General features: G+C 34.1%; 1 protein-coding gene across 2 annotated transcripts in view; it reads left to right on the top strand.

Moving 5' to 3' along the window:
- Positions 1 to 22,054, top strand: part of FUT8 (fucosyltransferase 8) — a 121,144-nt gene that overhangs the window by 80,546 nt on the left and 18,544 nt on the right. For both annotated transcript variants that reach the window (XM_074584341.1, XM_074584340.1), the window contains one exon: positions 3,994 to 4,231. In XM_074584341.1, the coding sequence (XP_074440442.1) occupies positions 3,994 to 4,231 (238 nt within the window). The remainder of the gene's footprint in view (positions 1 to 3,993; positions 4,232 to 22,054) is intronic.

Here is a 22,054-nt window from a genome sequence, read left to right as displayed (position 1 = left end):
TTTATATGTTTCAAATTATCATGTTTATAACAATTTTGATTTGATTTTATTTTTGTTGCTATTGTTGTATGCTAGTAATCTGAATGTAAAAATACCACGAACTGTAATTTTGGAGCTATACGTTACATTAAGAAAATGCTATGGTGTTTCATTATCTTTCAGCAGCTTATGGAGTTAGTGGAGTGTGTTTTCATTTTACTCAAGAGTACTCAGTCACCCAACAGGAATAAGAACCAAAACCGAACTCATGGTACAAATAATGTGCTAGAGACTGTTACATCTATTGATTTTTTTGTTTAATATGTAGAATTACATGAACAGGGATATGGTCCATTCTCACCATTCTTGCTAATGGTTCCATTGAAAACATTGCTGTTGTTTAGGGGAAAAATAAATACCCACTCAGTAATGGGTATTTCCCACTATAGCTATAATTTTTCCCTCAAAGCTTTTTCCAGGTTTTCAGTTATTTTACAAGACAATACTGATTTATTTTAATACTTCACAGGATTTCAGTGTCCTTTTTTGGTTTGTTTTTGTTTTAATTAGAGATATAAAATCAAGACCAAAATGTTGTTGCATTTTAAACAATTTATTTAAAATATCTGGTTTTAATACCATCACTATTCTGCAAACTTTGTGATAAACAGCCTGAGACTAATACTTGCAGAAGAATTTTAAGCTATTAGTTCATACTCCAGTCATGTTATCTTTGCATATTAAAATTGTACATTACAGTCATCTGCACTGAATTTTGTACTCAGGTACACAGAGTTATGTACACGGGGAAAGACAGTATTTAACTCACATATGCATATACAGTTGACTAATACCATTGAGTAACAAGATCTTGGAGTTACCACAGAAAATTCTTTGAAAATACCACTTCAGCGCTCAACAGTATTTAAACAGTGTATCTGCATTGAGGATAGACTGTGCAGTTCTAGTCCCTTAGTATCAGAAAGGATATAATAAAACTAGAAAACTTGCAGAGGAAAGTGATGTGCATGATCGAATACATGAACCTGGTATCTCTGAGAGTAAAGACTAAATAGATGAAGATTTCAGTCTGTTAAGAGAACTGAGAAGGGGATGCGATACATAGAGGTCTACAAAAGCTGGAGTACCCTGGAGAGTTTGGGATGGAAATGACAGTCTAGCCTCTTCTCTAGAAGATATCCTTCAATACAAGACTTATACTGTGCCGCTCTTGCAAAATTAAGTTTAAGGTTGAATTTAACAAGGCTTACATATTTGGGGCAGTCAGTCACAGCACAGAATCTGCTTCAGTCTTGTTAGTCTTGAAAAGATTTATAGTGGCAGCATTCCTTTGGTGAACCATAGGTACTAAAAATGACTTTTAAATAATTTGATTTAAAAGCTAATGGTTCATGTTTGGTATGTCTTAGTTAAAATAATTTTTAAATGGATGCAGGAGAACAGTTTTAAATAAGTCTTATGAAAATAAAGTAGCTACCCAAGTCAGTTACTCAAAAGAAGCCATTCAAGGATATTCCTTCAAACAGGCAAACCCACGAATGTTAATTAAATCAAAGACTAAACATCACTGTTTCTCTCATTACTAATGCAGTTTTGTAGGCTGCAATGTAATAGGTGATTTCCCAGCTCCATTAGTAAAAGAGATGTCAGACAGATTCTGTAACTCTGCTACGCTTATGCAGCTTGTGACCTTATCTGTCAAATACTACGGAAGAACTAGGGAGGTACATTTCTTGCAGGGAAAACCTGAGTCTACTACTTTTCTTGTAACCTAGGCAGGGTAGGTCATTTTTGGCCTAAAGGACTATAAAACTTTGTAAGAAAGAGGGAGCTGGAATCTGCCAGTGCTTACAAATAGAAAGTAATGGCATGCTCCCCTTATTTGTGTGAGAATGTAACTGTATCAGTTTAGTGGAAACCCTGAATTTTGTGAGAACAACAGTGTATGCTCGTGTTATTGGTGATGACAGACCACCAAATCCATTTTGCCAGTTATAAAAATCCTCTTTTATTTTAGGGGATGTGTAACATTCTCTTCCACAGAAACACATAATTTTAACCATTTTATAGTTCTGAAAATTTGTTAGTATTTTCAGTTGTAGTGTTTATATAAGTAATTCTGAGAAAAATAAGAGGTGTAAACTCTGGCATGGCTTGATAATCTGACCTTTTACATATTGAAGTATGTTTTGTGTGGTTAGTTGTTTCTTTTTTTTTGGTTGGGTTTTTTTTTTTTGTGTTTTTGGTTGGGTTTTTTTTAAATGCAGTTGTATGGCTGTTACATAACAGGGCATGACAATCTGGAAAGTCCCTACCATCCCTCCCTTGATTATGTGCACAACTCAATTGGATAGAAGAGTCTGTGATGAGCAGTGTAGTTAGGGATGAGAACAGAGTACACTGCTCATTCAAATCAGAGTTTTATAATCCTTTTCTATGACTTTAGGCCAGGAGGAAAAATCTTCTGTCAGCCTTCACTGTATTTGAAATTGACTGTTGTTATCATTTATCAACTCAATAGTTTTATGTGTTGCTTTGGCTGGCATTTTTGGCTTATGAACACACAACCTATTCTGATGCATGCAACGTGATTGTAATTTTTGTTCCTTCGCAAAGGTTATTAATTCCACCTTTTTCAGGAAATACCAGTTGAAACTGCAGTATACCTCTACTTTCTTTTTTTTTTAAGTTTTCCACAAAAAAATTAAACTCAAATGCTGCCTTGTCTTAAAATTTAAGGATAGCAATTTGAAAAAAAAACCCATAGTCATAAAGAAATTAGCTTAACTAGCTTTCTGTTTGTCACAAACATTTGATTTATTGATTTTCGTAGCTAATTAGGCTTTGAATCAGATGTTTTTTCCTTAAAAATGAAAAAAATCAAATGCTGAAGCAATTGTCTCATTGCTTTTTTTTCCTCAGATCTGCACTATTCTCTCTCTTACACAACTGAATGCACAAATTAAAATTTTTATTAAGTATTTTATGACTCAGAATATTCACATTATCTTTAAGATCATTTAATGGACAGATCTCAGTTCTGCAGAAGGTGATTATTGTTTTTTGGAAAGACCTAATTTGTTGCAAATTTACAGAAATTTTATTTAAAGTTGTTAGATGTGAGAGGAACAGAGTCTATACTGATGCTCAAATATCAGTATTCTTGCAGCTTAACCAAAACTTAACTTTTCATCCTAGAGATTTTATAAAAAACCTTTTTGTAATGCAGAAGTATGTCAAGACATGTAAATGTGAATGTTTACAGCAAAGTACTATATTTTACAGAAAGAGTAACTTCTGTAGGTTATGTTGTTGTGTTGTCTGTGTACCTAAAAATATTTATTAGCTTGTACTTTTAAAAGTAGCATTCACATCATGTACACATTTGCCTCCTTCCTTGTTTCCTGGATTGTGGAAGTGTAGTATATTATTTTATTGAGAGTGCATGCAGATTAAAATTCTGTCTTTTATTGGTCTCCTCAGGTATGTGTTTCATATTCTGTATTTGGTATATGGTCAGTTAGTCTGGGAAGCAGTCCATTAATAAGAGTCTGGTCTATTCTGTGTACTATAAACAGGTGGAAATTTTCTTTCATTGGATGTCATGCATGCTCATTGAAGGAGAACTAAGAAACTTGGAAAAATGCCAAAGGAAAAAGCATTCCAACAATGAGCATCATGTTGATGAAATGTGAACTCTGAGTCCAAATGTTAGCTTATTCTGACAGATTTACAAATGGGAAAGTAATTTAAAATGTTGAAGGTATTCTATTTTACATTAGGATAGTGAAGTACGTTCAATAACTGTTCACGTTCACAGGGAAGAATTCACGTAAAATTTTCATAGAGCTGAAGCTTGCTCATCCATTTTAATATGAACTGTATTATAGCAGGATGACTTGCATGATTTATGACATTTGTCAGTTGTTCAGAAAAAAATATGCCTTTGTGTATATCTTCTCTTCAACTTCACTTTTTCATCCATACTTACAGAACCCGAAGGACTGCAGCAAAGCTAAGAAACTCGTGTGTAATATCAACAAAGGCTGTGGCTATGGTTGTCAACTTCATCATGTAGTCTACTGCTTCATGATTGCTTATGGCACCCAGCGAACACTTATTTTAGAGTCTCAGAATTGGCGCTATGCTACCGGTGGCTGGGAGACAGTATTCAGGCCTGTAAGTGAGACATGTACTGACAGGTCAGGTACCACCACTGGACACTGGTCAGGTAAGACTTAATAACTCAAATAATTTCTTGCTTTTTGCAGCTTCTTTCATGTAGAACTATTTTGATACGTTTTTCTTTAATTTTATGTGGAGCATAATAACTAAGGACTGCAATTGTATACATAAGCAATTTTTAAATTTTATTTTCTCATTGTATTGAAAAAATATTGCCCTTATTAAGATATCTTTGCTTTGACAGAGATTTTTTAATACAAAACTTTTGTATTTCAGATTTAAATTACAATCCTTCATCAGTCTGCCACTGTGTTATGTGCCAGATATGAATCTAGTTTTTGTGGGAAGAGACTATTAAATAGAGGCTATTTATTGTTGGTAAACTTTAAAACAGTAAAGCATGTTTCAAATACAAAGCAAAACAATTCCAAAGAAAGTTGTGCCCAATAGTCATTCACACACTAAAAAAATGAAATAATTGAAATAATTTTAAATGTAAACTGAACTGACGGGAAATTCAGGTTGTAAAAATAGTGGCAATGTTAAATACCTTTTTGTTTGTAGATCAGTAAGTTGATCTGTTCTTATACTAGGCTGAACAATTTTGCTAGATAGCTAGATGGGCATTCGTGTTTGGAGGATGAGATAGGTTTGTTTGCCTCAAAGAAAACAGCATTCGTGTTCCTGGAATTCTTGCAGTCAACATCTTGAAGTTATTAACATATGCATGGTTTTATAGTTTTTTCTATATACTTAACACATTTTTGAGGTATTTGTCAAAATTGAGTAGGTAAGCAGCACAACTGAAGGTAGCTAGCAATACGCAAACTTCTTGCTCTCAATTTATGATAAATACTAGGAAGATTTTTTTAATTAAATTTCTGCACAGATAATTCTTACGTGAATAATTGTCAGCTCTTTAAAACATAGATTTTATTGACTCTTCCTCTTTTGTTAGGCATACGTATCTTTTCCTAAGTCTGTAATTGGTATTACAGTGTGAGTTTCTAAATGTTAGAATAAATTCAGGGAAGACACGGTGTTTCAAAAAGAATATAACCGACTGTTCTTACCCAAGAGTAGGTAAATATAGTGAGATGTCTTCATCGATAACAGGAGATTCTTGGTAAAAAACGTAATTAAACAATTGGGTTAGAGAGAGGTGGAACATTAATTTTAACTGTGTTTTGTATTATTGACAATTATAGTCCACATAATAATTATTGCTTGAATAGATAAGTTAACAATGGGCTAAGCTGTGGACAAAAACAATTTAGGGTGGGAAACAGTAAGGGAGATATTGTGCCACTTTTCAGGCTATAGCTGTTTTATTTATCAGCACTGATGGAAATTTTGATTGCTAGTGTGTGGAATTTTGGCTCAGTAACTCTCTGCTTAAGGACAGATAAGAAGGACAGATACTTTTTATTAGTTATGTTAATTGTGCCTACAGACTCAAGAACAGACTCAAGAATTTCTTTCCAGTGCAGCAAATGTGACTTGTATTTCATTGGAACATTTAAAAAATTGTAGGGATTTTCAATAGAAGATTACATTCATCAGTAAGAGATAGTGCACTGATGAGATGTTATTTTAGCATACAGTTTGCATATTAGAACTGCAGGAGCTATAGCATGTCTTTTGCAGACCAGTGCTATCCCAGTGCCATAGAGACAATATGCAGTTTGTTTGGATTAGCAAGCAGAGCTTTGCAATTCTGGGTTGAAAGGAACTGGTTTCCCTGCTACCGTTACCATTCTTCCTCTTCTGTTGGCTACCCTGATACATGGATTTTGGATGGAGTATAAAGTCAGATGCAGGGAAGAATGGCCAAATCTCCAAGTCATCAGAGATTGTATGCTGTTCCCTAGAGTCACAAATACTCCCCTTCCGTCATTTCTGACAGGTACAGGATTACACTGTGTTTCAGGAGAACTCTGAACTAGTCACTGGGCTTGGAAATTAACGTCAGTGATGAAAGGAAAAGAAGAATGTAGATGTTCATTCCTTCACTTCATCTGTCTTTCTGTCTTTGAAATGGTGGAACATGTGGCCAGTCCCATAGCTACTTCCAGACAGGGAAAAATTGTCTCACAAGTGTCTCAGTTTTCAGTTGTCATTCCATAGTGATTGTGCCTCTCATAATTTCTTAAATTATTTAAGTCCTCAAGCTATTAGAGGCAGAACTGATACCTTTCAAGGATTTCTAGTTACATGTAGTGGAAGTGTCTGCATCTTCAACAATTGTACTGATCAGAATGATTGCTTTATAGTTATTTTACTTCCTACTGAAAATTCTTGGGAGCTGTGTTGTATGCTAGGGTTTGTTGGTTTTTTTGAGAGTGGTGTGTTGTTTTGTTTGTTTAGTTTATGTTCTTTTTTTTCCAGAGAATCAGTGACATTTCTTATTCATGTTGGATCCAATAGTGCTTGAAGCTCTTTGTTATCTGGTTGATTAGCAGTTTAGTGAGGAGGTGTGCCCTGAAGGATATGTAGAGGAAGGAGAATCAGCTATGCAGTGGACAATTCTACCCAGGGCCTATTTGAGTCCAGTCATAACAAGAATAAAACTTTGCAGAAATGTCCTTGGTCCAACACGTCATATGTGTGTAAGTGTCAACCAGATCTCATAATTTCCACTATTGTCTCTGTGGAAAAGGTTTTACAAATATTTTCTGCTTCAAAATGTTCCTCCAATTAGCTGTTCATAGCTGCTTAGAGGGTTCAAATATGATAACCTTGCTGAATTCAGAGGAAGGCAGGGCAGAGTAAAGCGTTATAGGGAGCTGTAGTTTAGGATAAAATGCAGAAACAGTACTCGCCTTTCCAAAGCAAGCACGTATCTTTAGTTCAATAAGCTAGTCTTTTGCCTTCTGTAGACAGTATTCCAAGTCCTTATTTTAGATATCATACCAAGAACAATGCTGTTTAAAAGCAAAACCTTTTCATCATGAATATAGCCAAACAAGTTCCCTAGAGAGCGTATGCAGTCTCCGTGTTTGGATGCTTTCAAGACCTATCTGGGTGAAGCCCTGAGCAACGTGTTCTGGTCTCAGGGCTGAGCCTGCTTTGAGCAGAAGTTTGGAGTAGATGTCCTTCTGACCTATAAAAGGTATGATCTGGACAAACTTAGTAAACGAGTGGGAAGTGTTGATTATGTCTAATAATAACCTGGTCTTTTAGCCTAATGAACTGGTGCTGTCCAGAACCATCTACTTTAGAAAGTACAAGAACAGCTTGCAAGTAAGGGGTAAGCTGTGTCAAAGAGAAATTCCTACAAAGGGTCAGTTCCTCCTATTTTGGTTACACATATGAATCGTCATGCATGCAGGTGAATTTTACATCTTTCTCCATGTGGTTGATAGACAGAACATATCAAAATCTTCGGTCTTCTCAACTGGACACAGTATACCCAGTGCATATGCATATCTTAAAGAATTTAACTATTAAAGTCTTAGAGATCTCAAATTAACTTTTCCGTATTTACAAAATCGTATTTACAGACTGGTGCGTAAACATAATTGTGTGTTTACACATTGAAACAACATTTGCACATTGAAATAATGTCTGTTCTTTAAAACTTCAAGGTGCTACAAAACTTTTCTTTGAAAATTATAGTAGTTTTTGTGAATGAGAATTTTTTCCAAAAATTATTTCTTAGAACTGGTTGAATATTTTCTAAAAATAAGTAGAAATGGAAAACTGATATTGAAAACTTAAGCTTTAAGTTTTATTCATGTTTGGAAAAGTTAGCAAGTTCGCAACTGAAACTGCCATCTGGGCATGGTTCTGGGCAGACTGCTCTATGTGACCCCACGATTTAGTTGCAGGCAGTTTTGTGAGCTGTGCATTTAGCATAATGAGCTGTAAATCGGTGTTCTGGAGCACTTATGCACACATGGCTTAAAAAGACTATGTTTCCATGAAAATCTATTAAAATAGATGATGATTTCCTGCAATATGGGCTCTTGCTGATGAAAGTACAAATAATGTTTCCTTTTAGCTCCCTACAGTTTGGGGTTTTTTATTAATTTCTAGATCAGGATGAATAGTTTGAAGACTGAACGCATGAAATATCTTGATGTGATCAAAATTTTTTAAAGTAAATGAATTCCACTAATTTGAGTTTTGATGTTCTAGAGATAGAAGATATTCAGCTATGAAAGACAATCTTTCTTGGGTTAGCCTACTGGCTAGCCACGCACACTCTAAACTCTGTTAAATTCTCATCTTCTGCAGTGGCGTGATCACTGAGGGAGCATGACACTGACAATTGATCTCTTTTAGTAGCTTCAGCATAGCTTCAGTTGGAATCTTCACTGGATACTTAATTGCCAGTAAATTTGAAAGACATTCTGTCTTGCTGAAGATTTCCATATGGTTTTTATATCTTTCTAAATTTATATAGATTTTGATTTCTTCTTTTTTTTCCCCCCCTTTTTTTTTCTTTTTATTCCCTGTACCTTTACAGGGATAAATAAGTCTAAAATTCTTAACTGTAATTAAAAACAGTTAGTTGCAAAACCGCACTTTTATTTCTGCCCCCGCCCCCCTCCCCTTTCTTAAATCAGCATGGGATTTTCTAGATTTTCAAAATAAATGTGTAAAAATGCATTTCCATTTCTCATAAACACAATGTTTCTTCTTTGTAGTGTACTTACTATGCTGTGTATATGGGTTTTTGATAGACGTTGATTTTTAATTATATATCAAAAATATTCATACAAGTCAATACTTAAAACAAGGTATCAGTGTAAATTACAGAATTAGGCCAAAAAGTCAGAAAATTACAGCATCTCAAAGAATTACTTTCATGTAATTTGCAGACTTGCATAGAATAACTTAGTAAATTGTGCTTTATGAAAAAAATGTTTAAATCTGTACATTTATCTTTCTTCTTTTTAATTAAATTGCCTCTACGTGACCCTTTTATTTTAGTTGTATTAGCAACATAAAGTTTTGAGGTTTCTAAAGTCTATCTTCAGAAAACAATTTAGATAGTAATCTCTTCTACAAAGAATTACGAGGTTTATATGAGTTGATAATATATATATTTAAAATATTTTTGGTCCAGTTCTCTCCTAACTAGGCATAAAAGCTAAGCTTGTCTATTTCAGAAGAAATTAGCATGTTTTTTGAACTTGGGAAGTAGGGTGAATTTTAATAAGCAAGCTGACATTAGTCTGATAGCAAAAGATTAGTAAAACGTGTTCGCATCTGTGCGGAGAATTAGGGGTTATCTCATCCCTTGTCATCCCTGGCAGGAATTGTTCTTTGCATTTAACGTGGTATTCCTGCAAGTCAAGTTCAAGTTTTTCTAGCTTAAATATGTTAAAAGATTGAGAATTCTATCGGAGGTTTTTGCAAGTACAGCTGTTATTTTACACTGTGGCATAATTTTTCTTTTTCCTTTGTTTCACTTAAACACTTTTTTACTGTCGTTCTAGAGGAAAAAAAGTCTTAATATGAGATGGTTAATTTTGAAATGATGTCTTGCCTGCAATTGTTAACTTACTTGCAGTTCATTTTTCCTTGATATCTGTAGCCAAACTATTTATGAATAATTTAGGTAGGAATTGCTATAAGAAGCATGTATTACTTCCTAGTAATAAAAGCCAAAATATAGAGAGCTTGTGAAGACACATTTATTATTAATTTTTTTTAAATTTTCTTTAAAATAGTTATATTGAGCATGAATATTTTTAATTTCCACGTCATAATTTTCTGTTATCATTGCAACATGCTAAAACAGGGTAGGCCTCTTTATTATTTTTTATTTGCTGATTTATGATATGCTGGTGGCATTCCCCGATACTACATTGAAGGAAGTCTATAAAATAACTAAATAAAAAAATGGAACCTAAAAAAAAGAAAACATATTTAGGACACATTAATATATGATTAGGAGTCATATCTGCATTACATGAGGGGGAGTGAAGGGATTTGGAGGTAAAGAAGCCATCTATATATTTTAAATAACAGTGTGTTCTCATAACTGGCCTGCAGACCAGTAAGATGAAAGGTAACTTGAAACAGAAACCTGAAACAAAGTTTCCTGCAGTTACATTTGAATATTGACTTTGGTGCCTCTGGCCATGGTTTGATGAATGAATGCTTTTAAGGCAGAGGTACCCAGAGGGGGAAAAATGGCAGAGCTCTTCATTTGGTGGTAGTGCCAGCTTTTAAGTATTCATTGAACTATAAACTTAAAATGTGAATTAACTAATACGGTTATATGTATAATTTAAGAAAGAGGATACTGTGGATACACAAAATTAATTTTTAATTTATTAAAGCAAATCAGGCAACAGTAATCAAAGGGACTAAATGAAAATTGCAAACTCAAACCATAAAAAGTTCTGCAGAATTAATTGCAATAAATAAAAAAGTTTCATTTAATGAACTAGATCTTCCTTGACAGTAGTTTTTCTTTTACATAAATCAGATGATTTTTTAGTATTAGCCTAAAAAACCCTTTAACTTGCATACAATTGTATGAATTCTGTTTTGTTCCCATACATCACTCTTCTTTATAAAATCTTGCAGAAAAAAATGTTCAATTTTTATTTCTTAATTCCTAATATCTTTTTCATACACTGACTTTCATTATTTGCATTTTAATTCAAGCAAATTTACGTTACTGTGAAGCATAGTGAGCAATAGTGATTAGAGAGAACAGAGCAGAACAGCAATCTGTCTTGTATTTTCCCTTTGTTTCAGTTGTGTTAATTTTGGAATCAAGCTACTGATGTTGCATAGATTTTTTTGTTGTGAAGGTGCTTTGTAAGATGCTCTATGTGAAAACATTTGTGTATGTAAACATGAAAATATATTTAGAAAGGTGTAACTCTTAAAAGGACCTTAGAATTCGAATGAGGTAGAGCTGAGTTTTCAGAGCAATGCAGTAGCCTAAGGGAGCAAAGTGTGATCCTTGTATCTAAGTGGAGGGTTATTGAATGGTAGCCAGAAGTTATTTTCTCCTTGAAGAGCAATGGCCAGACTGCAGCACACTGTCTGGTTTTGTTATCTGTCCTTCAGAATGGATATTGATAAATATGAAAGGATTCTCAGAAAGAACTACACTGATTCAGGACCAGAAAAATCTGCTTTACAGTAGAGATTAAAGAACATAATTCAATTTTAAAATGAAGCAACGTTAAAAAACTGGTCCTGCCACATTATATAGGCATTTCTATACGAGAAAAGTTTCTACTTTTAGACAAAGGCACATGGCTGGACAATTCAGATTGGAAATAAGCGCTGTTTTTTGCAGAAACATTGGCTGACTGTCCCAGCTGAAATCAGGAGGCTACTGTAATAATTTATCCAGGGGATATGGTAGATTCTCCATCAGTAAGTCTTCATTTCATCAAGATTATATGTGTTCCTGAAAACCATGGATTATCTCCCTTTCAATCTTTTAATATTTTGCATGTGTGGCATAGAAGGATATTGTGATTTCAGTGACCCGGTTGAAGCTGTGGTCTGGTACACAGTAAAGAGGCTAGGATGAGGAAGACTGAAAAGAGCCATGGGCAACTGAGTAGCTATGCCTTGGATGAGCACACGTAAAGTCATTTATTTTAAACAGTCCTTTACCTGCTGTTACTCAAGAGATTGGAACAGCAGAAAAACCAACGGAAAAATAAGCTGACACATTTTTAAAAATGTGTATTTACTTTTTTGAGCAAGATGAGTCAATCCATGAAAAGAAACACAAGATATAACTAAAGAGGTAGATGTTGTCTTTGAGCATATGGCAAACCTTTTTGGCTTTCAGATATCAGATCAGTGCTTAACTTTATGAACAAAACTGTTAGTGGAATAAAAGAAGTCAAGTCTTAGGGACAAATAGAAATCAAATTCATTTAACCAGCTGATCTTACAGTGAAGGAAAATACTTTACATATATGGAGAGATGGGGTGGAAGGGGAGAGAGATTTATTTGTGCTTTTGAGCCTACTTTACATAATGTCTTTGAAGTCATTGTAAATCTCCTATCAAGAGTTAGGGATGGTTATAAATTCTGGAAAAAGATCTTTTCTAATGGTTAAAAATTGACTGTAAAGTTAAGGTCCTTTGGAACATTTTGAAATCCTCTTCTGATTAGAAGTCGTTGAGTCAAAAATATTCTGAGTATATACAAAAATAAAAATGAAACTGATAGAGGTGAATTCAGAATCACACAGCGGGTAATGAAGCAAAGATTTCAGTATACTCTGAAAGCAATTAAATTCTTTCTTGGTAGGAAATGTATGTCATGAGACATAAGTAAAAGAAATTGCTTTTTTGCCTCTTTTTAAAACTGACATATGTTCATGCTAATGTTATCACCAGCAGACCAGATAAAAGTACTGTATGTCTTTTTTAGTTTTACCATTTCTTAAGTTAAAATTAGGCATACAACATTTTTTTTATCATTGCAAGTCAGTATTTAGTGTTGCTTTTTATGAAATGTGCATTCTTTATGAAACATAAGTTGGTGCTTTCTGGATCTCAGAGAAACTAAACAGCTGCTTTGCCGTAGCTTTACAAGTGATTTAAAAGATGATTTGTGATTCAGTTTCTAACCATGGGTAGAGAAGATTGTATTTTTTTCCTGCTAGCACCAATTCTCATTAACTTTTATTCACATATAAAACAATTTCTGGAAAGGTAAGTTCTTTTCATATGTATATCAAAAAAAGATGCTCAGAATACTGTAAAGAAAGGTGTATTTAGAAGATAACTGGTAATGTAATTGAACTCAGTGCCAACATCCATGTCTAATAAAAAAACCCCCGTTAAATATATTTCTGGGTTTTTTTCCCTTTGTCCTTCTTTACACAGGGTTTACTTATATAGATCATCTGCCCATGGCTGCGGAAGTGGAGTCTAGGCTTCCTTGAACCCTAAAATAAGTTAAATTGTAGCCCAAAAGTACATTATTTATTTTTAATTCTTTTTAAATTCTTGATGTGGTTTTTTGCGTGTTATGAAAATGCGTACATCCAAAATCAGAAAAAAAAAGTATTTAGAGTTCATCTTAAGAATATATTAGTATTGTCATAGCTACATTTATCTAATATAGGTCATAGTCTGAAAATTGGAAAATTGTGTAATTATTGTTTCTGGTACAGAAGCTCATAAAAGTCTTGTTGCGATAGGTATTTTCCAGGTGGATAGTATTATAGAATGTAAAATTTTGCAATCGGAATTGGGACCAATAAGATAGACACAGCAGAAAATATTAGTAGGGTGAGTAATTTTATACGTAGCGAAATCCACATGAAGACATTTACTCTTGGCTTAGTTTTTAAATATAGTATACAGCAAAGTTATGCATAGTTATAATCCCGTCCTACTGTTTAGTAGCCTGGTATTCATTGCAGACATAGTACAGAAATGAAGATACTTGTGAAAGTAATTTCTGTACCTGGTGGGAAGTAGGATCAAGCAGTAAAACCGAGAAGCAGGTTTTGAAAAAGAACAATATTCTGTTCAGAGAGCTGAGAATAAAAAATAAATCTTCAGAAGGAGTTTTAGTTTGGAGGGACTGCAGGCAAAAGGAGTAGAAGTGTCATAGTCAGAAAATGCCTGGATGGTGTCTCCCAACATTGATGTAAATGCTGTGAGTATCAACATACAGGTATTAGTTATCTCCTTATCAATTCATAATTAACTCAGTTTTACTCAACTTGTCCTTTATATGTTATTATATTATTTTCTGTCAGCGCTATATACGTTTACATCTGTTAAAAATGTCATGCCATTTCAAAAATGAACAACATATACCAAGATGTTTCTGGGGTGTGGATTTCTTACTACTGCTGGGAAGATAATATTGTAGCAGTTATTTAGCTATGAACACAGTAAGAATTTCAAGAATACAATGCATTCTTTAAAAAAGAAACATAAACATAAAAAGGTAGTGTTTTTTATTATTGTAAGATACTCTCTTCAGTTGTTGCAACCCGTACTATAGTTACACCACTTCACTTCTTGGTATTTTTTTAGGCTCAGTCATCTATATTGCTGCAGTCACTAGACATTGTCCAGTATTATTTTTTATGTTAAAGTTCACTTTGGGCACTTCTCTGCTTTGTAGTTTGTCAGTTTAGGAAAACTTAAAAGACTGAGGATGATTTTCCAGCAAATTTTATGGCCAACATTGCAGTTAGGATTATTCTGTCCTTAAACCTCCATCCCTGTTTTCTCCTACTTATGGGATGAAACACTAGAAGGATAAAGGAGAAAACGAGATTAGAACTGAAACATTCCTTACTCCATGATAGCACTTTGTCTGGAAGAATGTTGCTGAATTAATAGAATAAACGAAATGTTAATGTTACGTAGCATCTACTTATTAGAGTGAGCTTGATATGCAATGAATATTACCAGTTGTAGCTAATTATTTTGGATGGTAATGGCTGTTGAAAGATTTTGGTTTTAGCTATGGGTCTAAAACGTAACTGCTTAGAAAGTCAAGCATGCTGTTGGAAGTTGCATTTTCTTGGAGAATGCAGTTTTTTATTCTTGTTATTATTTACATCATAAACTTTTTTGAAAATTGTCTGAAAACCCTATGTACAATGCAAAATATTCAGATATTACTGCAGGATATACCTTTATTAAAATATTATGTGAATCAATAAAAATTTCATATTCTAAGAAAATCTTTATTACATAGTCTCATATTTCTTGTCATTACATGTCTGTGAATGACTTCTCACCTAACATGTTAAATTGCAGTTCCTTATGTAAGTGGAGGTGCTGATTTTTAACTTCTTGGCTGCAATGTAGTGTTGTAATTGTGTTACTTTCAGGTTTTTTTCCTATTTTTAAGCACATAATCATGCAGAAGAATATGAGATTAGTTTACACGCAAAGACAATATGTCTCACGGCACCTCTTGCAACACACCTTAAAGTTTGGGTTTAATGTGTTAAGACATTTGGCTTGCTTTATTGGTATACTGCTCTTCAACATTTTGTAGCCACAGTGGAAGTTTAGTTAAATGGGAAGACTAAATAAGAGAAACCAGGTAAGTTAATTTGGGGAGGGGGGGAGAAATCTGAAGTGACCATCCGTTTATCTGAGAGAAAGTTAAAAAGTTAACTTTGCATCATAGAAAGCAGAATTTAGGTAAATCAAATTTAGCTTGCGTGAGGGTAGGGATTTCTGAGTTTAGGACTCCACATATTGTTTGCCAGGTTATATGCTGTGTGTGCATCTCACAGAACTCAGAAACAAAGTATTCTCTTCCAGACAGAGGGATGAAATTGAGGAAAAAATTAGGAGAGAAACATAATTGAGACTTTCCGTGGTAATCATACAGTTGTCCTACCTTCATCTTGCAATTCTGGTATTTGTGTGGAGGAGCATTTTTTGCTAGGGTGATAAGAAGGTCCCAGAAGAAACAGAAGTCTTCAAATAGAATGGGAGGCTGAAATTTCTGATTTGAAATGTGTTTGTAGCCAGAACAGCATATCAGAAAATGATGGGATGTTTTAGCACTCACAGTAATTTATGTGAGAAGAACCGATAATGTCATGCAGCAGAGGAATAGCCATGTCTGCTTAAAATAACAAACAAATAATGATAAATAAAATGAACCCAAACTATCCACCACAATGTTTCATTTAAAAAGGGGAACTACATAAAAAGTCATATTGCTTATAAAAAGGGACTAAATGCTGGCAAGCAGCATGGAGATCATATAAAATATGGACCAAACTCATGCCACCTGTCAAAAAACAGGTGAAAAAACCCCACCTTTTTTCTTTTCAAAGGACAAATACGATCAAGTTGCTTGATGTTGTTAAAAGGCATTTAAAAAATCAAAACAAACCAACCCAAATCAGTTTTTGTACAAATGATAAAAATAGGAAAGAATATAATTTCTAGCAAATTACATTTGAAAACATGGTAAGGAAGGCTAAAAAAGATTTTGAGAAGCTTGCTAAAGGCAAAAAACTGATAATAAATCCTTTTTTCAAACACAGCAGAATAAGGAAGCCTGCCAGAAAACCTGGAGGGCCAGTAGATGATCAAGGCATGGAAGGAGCACTGAAGAAAAGACTGTAGTACAAACTATAAAAATCTTTCATATCCACATTCATTATAGAAGAGCTGAGGGAGGTTCCCATGCTGGAATCTTTCTTCATAGGGGACACTTTGGATGCTCTTTCTCCAACAAGTGCCATTAAAACGATTTTACAACAAAACATTTTGTTTATAATTGCTATTTGTTTATAATTGCTTTTGTTTGTAATTGCTGTTCTACAGAACAATGTAAGGTGGCTGAAGGAATACTATTTTTCAAAAAGGATTCCAGCAAATCACGGACTCTGTATTTAGCAAACTGACAGAAATAATCATGAAGAATCAATTTAGGAGATACACAGAAAAACATATCATAGTGAAGAAGGGTAAATGAGAGTTTTATAGAAGGAAATAATGTCTCATAAATTTGGTAGATTTGTTTGAAAGAGGCAAAAAATATGTCAGTATGGAAGACTGAGTTCATTTAATATCTCGCACTTCAAGAAAGCACTTCAGAAGGCTTCCCCAGATGTAAACTACCATGAGATAGAAGCTCCTGATGTATATAAAATTCGGTTAAAAGAAACTTCAGAGAGAAAGGGTAGAAATTAATGATTAATATTTCTTAGAGAAGTATGTCACCAGCAGAGACTGATGCAAACTTTACTCTTCAACATATTCAGAAATCATCTGTCAAAGAAACACAATGTGAGATGGCAATATTTCTAATGATACCAAGGTATTTTGGTTAGTGAAGGTTAAAATTCTTTGTGAAGAACTACAGAAGGCTCTTGCAGTGGCAATACTTTTAACAGTCTTACAACTTGTGACACAAAGTTCACTTGTGCAATCTGAAATCTCCCATACTGCACTAAATCCATTTGTATTTTAATAATTTCTTCATAAAATGCATCTGTGTGCTCTTCCACACTATAATCAATTAAGCCCACAATATTGAATGTTGATTCTGATTAAGCCATTTATATAGGCTAAGAGTACTATAGGTTCTCATTTAATTGGATGGGGAATTACGTTAAATCTATTCTTGATAAAGGAATAGTGTTCTTAGAGGTTGTTTTCCATGTCAGTAGCATTTTTTAGTAGGATTGGAGATAAATGGGGAACATATTGCTTTTAAATACAGCCATTGTGCAGTAAATTTTCCAGTGGCAGAAGTAGAGATGTATACATTTCTTTAATGTTTGATGTATATAATTGCACTATCTGTCTGATAATGTTCAAGGAGTAAAAATGTGGAGACTTTATACAATGAGTTCTCCATATGTCATTGTTAATTTAGACTAAGATTTGATGTCTTTATAAAACGTGATTGCCTTATAATAGTTCCATGCATGGGCAGCACCATAAGCAGACTAGCAAATGCATTGTTCAATGAGAATTATTTAAGTATGTTGAAGTGAATGAAGGTAACCTAGAACAAGGGATTTTTATTCATGAATAAATGTGTCCACTGAAATAATTATTTTTAAAATAGGGTAGGGACTTATGTCCCTATGTTTCTTGATTAGAGGAAGTTAAAGCCCTGTGGTTACTTTGTAGACTTGGAAGTCTAAGGAGTGCATGAAGTGGGGGAAGAAAGTACTCTTGCCTCTGTTCTCTGCAGTGGTACCAATAACTGAGCACATATTTGATCACATATCTTATGCTGTTCATATGAAATACTACCTTTTGAAGCATGGCTTTCCCGTTTTCCTAAAAAATTGATGTTGCCCCAATATACTAGCAAAACTAGTACTAGTAGGTTAGTGATTAATTGCAAACTTTTCTCACAAGCATTAAATCAGGGATGGTAAATCATAGATGGTAAACATGTTCATGAATGCCATCTAACACGTTTTGTAGAGAAATCATTAGAACCTACTTTCCTTTGTCTGCTATTACATAAATCCTGGGACAAATCTCAGAAACATAGGTATTTTGTTTGCAAGTGCCCTTAACTCCTGTAAGAAACAGTAGTGGTTTTAAGTTTCTAATAGTGTGCAGATTAATAATACTTTTATATTTATACTTTTTTATATTAATACTTTTGTATATAATATATATTAAGCTTTTATATTTGTGTGTGAGTTATATTGTTTTTTATAAATTCTTCCATTACATTTTCCCCTTATTTTCTTTGAAAAATACAAAATTCTCTCTTCAGATGATAGACCAGTTGAAAACGGGTATACATGCTATGACTGAAGACCAGAAAAATTCCCATTTCTATTACTGCAGGGTTACACTCTTGGTTTTCCTCCTTTTATATTAGTAGACCGTATGAAATGGAATACATCCCTGTTTCAGTTTCTTTCAGATGCACTGTTAAGGTGAAGTGTGCCTCATTGCTATGAATTTCGAACAGCATTGCAGTTTTATTCTCTGCTGTTTTATTTATGGCTAACTAAAATGTCTTTTTGTCTATGTGTGCCTTGAGGGTTGTGTTCCATCTGGACTTGCATATGAAGGTATTTTTACTAATTCATTGAAAGAAGAGTCTTCCAAGTGTTCAAATTAGGACAAGATAAGATTGGGAGCTCAACTTATAAACCACTATCTCAAAAATACAGTAAATGTCTAAACCGGGAGCTCTTCTCCACTAGACACCTGGACAGCCAACTCTGAATGTTAAGCTCCATTCTCTTGACTGGTTGAAAACTTTTAGGTCTCCTAAAATGTTGCCTTAAAGTTATCTTGGTTTTTGCATGCTTATACATGCTTGTTACAGGCTCATACATATGTCCAATTAGCATATGCATGCCAGAGATCAGTCCCTGCAGGTATGTTCCTGCAGGTAAGTCCCTGCAGCTTCTAAAGAATTATTATAAAAGTAAGCTGTTTATCTTCTATTCCAGAAAAGACAACCTAATATTCAAAGCAAGTATTTGGAAGTATTTTCAAGTATGAAGTAATAAACATTAGACTGAAATAGAGAATAAGCTTCACTGGAATTGTTTCGAATCAAATCCAAAATTAGTTTTTCTTCAGTATTGCTGTAAAGATCTTAAATATGTATTTTCCTAAGTTATTTCACCTATCCTTATCTTACTTTTAAATTATCAACTCTAACTATTGTTTGCATGAATAACTAAACCCGGATAACATGGCAAAACCCCTTTGTGTTTATAAAAGTGTATTTGCCTTTGCAAATACATTTTATGGTATTTTCTGGTAGTCAGGGAGCTGGAGCTTTTCTTAAATAGATACCCCTTTCATATAGGCTGTTTAGATGAAATGGGGCATTGTTCAAAAGCAGTTTGAGTATATAAAGATAAAAGGAAAAATAAATTACTAGTAAGCTTCTTGATTTCTACTTAGTTTGTCAGTCTGCTGAAAATACCTTCACTGATTGTTACATGAAGTCAATTAGTGCAATCATACACTTCATCTGTAAACTTTCCAGCTGGCATGCTGCGTATCTAAACAATTGAGAAAGGGAAGAATGTTTACTTCTTAACGTTCCCTCGACGTGACGTGACAATTGCCATAAAAAGCTTCTAATATTTAAGTGATGAGAAGTTTTCAATAAAGTGAAACAGGAATGTTGGTCTTTATAACGCAGATCACCTGAGCTGACTGAAAGGAATAGAGGCCCTAAAGGCATCAGTAGATGCTACGGCTTTAGTTGTGTTAGGGATGTAGCTATTTCAAATGCAGAAATCAGTAGACTCAGTTCATGCTTTCATTAGGTCCAAGACGGAGAACACTCATTAAAATCTCATTACTTATTAGGACAGTAAGAACACTGTTTATCCTTACATTGTGGTTTTGATTATGGGTAGAGTTTTCAAAGAACCAGAATGACATGGGAAAATAAATACTATTGAAGTCAGTGGAACTTGTGTTACAAAGAAAGACATGTTTGTAGTTCAGGAGCTCTGAAAGTTAGGGTTTTTGATGGAGCAGAAATAAGGCTACCATAAAAGTTTTATTTTTCGGGGTGGGGGTGGGGGTGGCTGAACTGATAAAATTGTATCTTTGGCAGAGAATTATTTTAGCTAAGTTTCTTGTGAGAGCAAAGGTTTTGTCATCATGCTGTATCTTTCTGTCTACTCTTTTTTTTTATCCTAATTTAGAACAAGTTCTGAACATTGGATGAATTTTGGCTGAATTTAACCAAAAGAAATAGGTCTTGTTGAGGTCTCTCAAAAGTCCTCAGAGTAGATAGCCTGGATATGTGTATACTGAAGTCAATATTCAGGCCTTGCAGCAAGTGAGACGCAGTGACTGACTGATCACGTATGTCTCTTTCCAACAGGCAAACAGTACAGAGAGTGGTAAGAGACATGGGAATACATGAGGGTAGTTTCAAGAGTAATGCAAGAGAGGAGAGGAAAGGATGCAGGAAAAAAGCTCTGGGAGTGCTGGGTTGAGAAGAGTAACAGAAGATGTGTTGGCATGTTTGAACACATTTTGGTTTATTCCCTCCTGAAGCTATCGAGAATCGGCCTCATGGGATGACAAATGGGACAACACTATCCATATGGCATATAAAACCTGGGGAAAAAAAAATAGGACTCTGTTTTCAGTTTCTTTAAAACTGAATTGCAGCGAATCTATTCAATACCTGCCTGTCTTACGGGGTTTGATCAGATAAAGGATGATTAAAACAATAAGTGCAACACTAGTGAGAAAGTAGTCAGAAACCAAGTTCAAAAACTTTGTATTAAAAATGTGCAATGCAAAATCTTAGAGAAAAAACACTTAGATATACAAGTTACATTTTACATTGACTACTATAAAAGCAAAATAGGATTCTTTATCTCATTTTAATTCCATATTAATTCAATTTTTAATTCAACTATGGCATAAAGTCCTTACTAGGTGACTCTAATAATGTTTTGAAATGCCCAAAAGATAATTGTAGGAGACATAGTCTGCAACACAGAACAGATAAAAGCATACTTTTTCTTTCTTCTGAACTAGTTGACAATTCATAAATAGCATAACAGACCAGAACTTTGCATAGTTTCCATTTTTTATTTTGTCTGCTTTGTAAAGAAAAACATTAAAATATCGTTGAAGTTGATGAACCATGAACCTGCTGTGTTTGCAATACATAACAGTAGCCAGCAAGACAATGAGGAGCCTTGTGAGAATTCAGCAGTCCCTCTCACCGTATCTGATGCTAATCTAACAGCATTCCTAGCACTCTGACACATCTTGTGTGATTTAATTTAGAATTGTTCACTCAGTCGGGGTGAGGTTTCAAATTGGCAGGAAGTCTTTCAGGTTGTAGAGCTTAGTTAAGTAGAGCTGTGATTAGTCTATGCAAGTTGCTATCAGCTTAAATAAGTCTGTATTATAAAAACAGAAAAGCCATGAAGCTATTCCATTTTTATTTGAATTTATTCAGTTGCTTTTCTAGGAACACACACTGAAATTAAATTGAAGTTCTCAATTACACAACAGGAATGTCCTTCGCTCAGTGTTCCTTGTCATACTTTAAGGACAACTTCTTGAAAGAATACTTTCAAATTAGATGACAAATTTTGAAATAATAGGGGAATGAATAAAGTGCTCAAACAGGTTTTCAGTTAACATTAATATTATTGATTGTTACTTGAAACGAGGCTGATATTTTGCTCTGCAAAGTAATGAACACCCAACAAAAATGCCCATCTAAATGCAGGTCTGAGCCAATGTTCACATGGCAGGAAGTAAGGTAAGGTAAAATGACAAAATTTGAAAGGTTGTTTTGAGCCAAACCAACATTTTTCAGTCTTCGAAGAAGTTGATATGAAAGATACAAATAGCAAAAATTTCTAAATGTGTTTTAAATTAGGACAAAGATGAAATTTGAGAAGCAGACAGGCAGTAAGATTATGCCAAATCATGAAAAATA

This window comes from Larus michahellis, chromosome 4 (assembly GCF_964199755.1).
Source record: "Larus michahellis chromosome 4, bLarMic1.1, whole genome shotgun sequence".
Taxonomy (NCBI): domain Eukaryota; kingdom Metazoa; phylum Chordata; class Aves; order Charadriiformes; family Laridae; genus Larus; species Larus michahellis.
The sequence above is the reverse complement of the archived record's forward strand: the minus strand, read 5'-3'. Positions and strand labels throughout refer to the sequence as shown.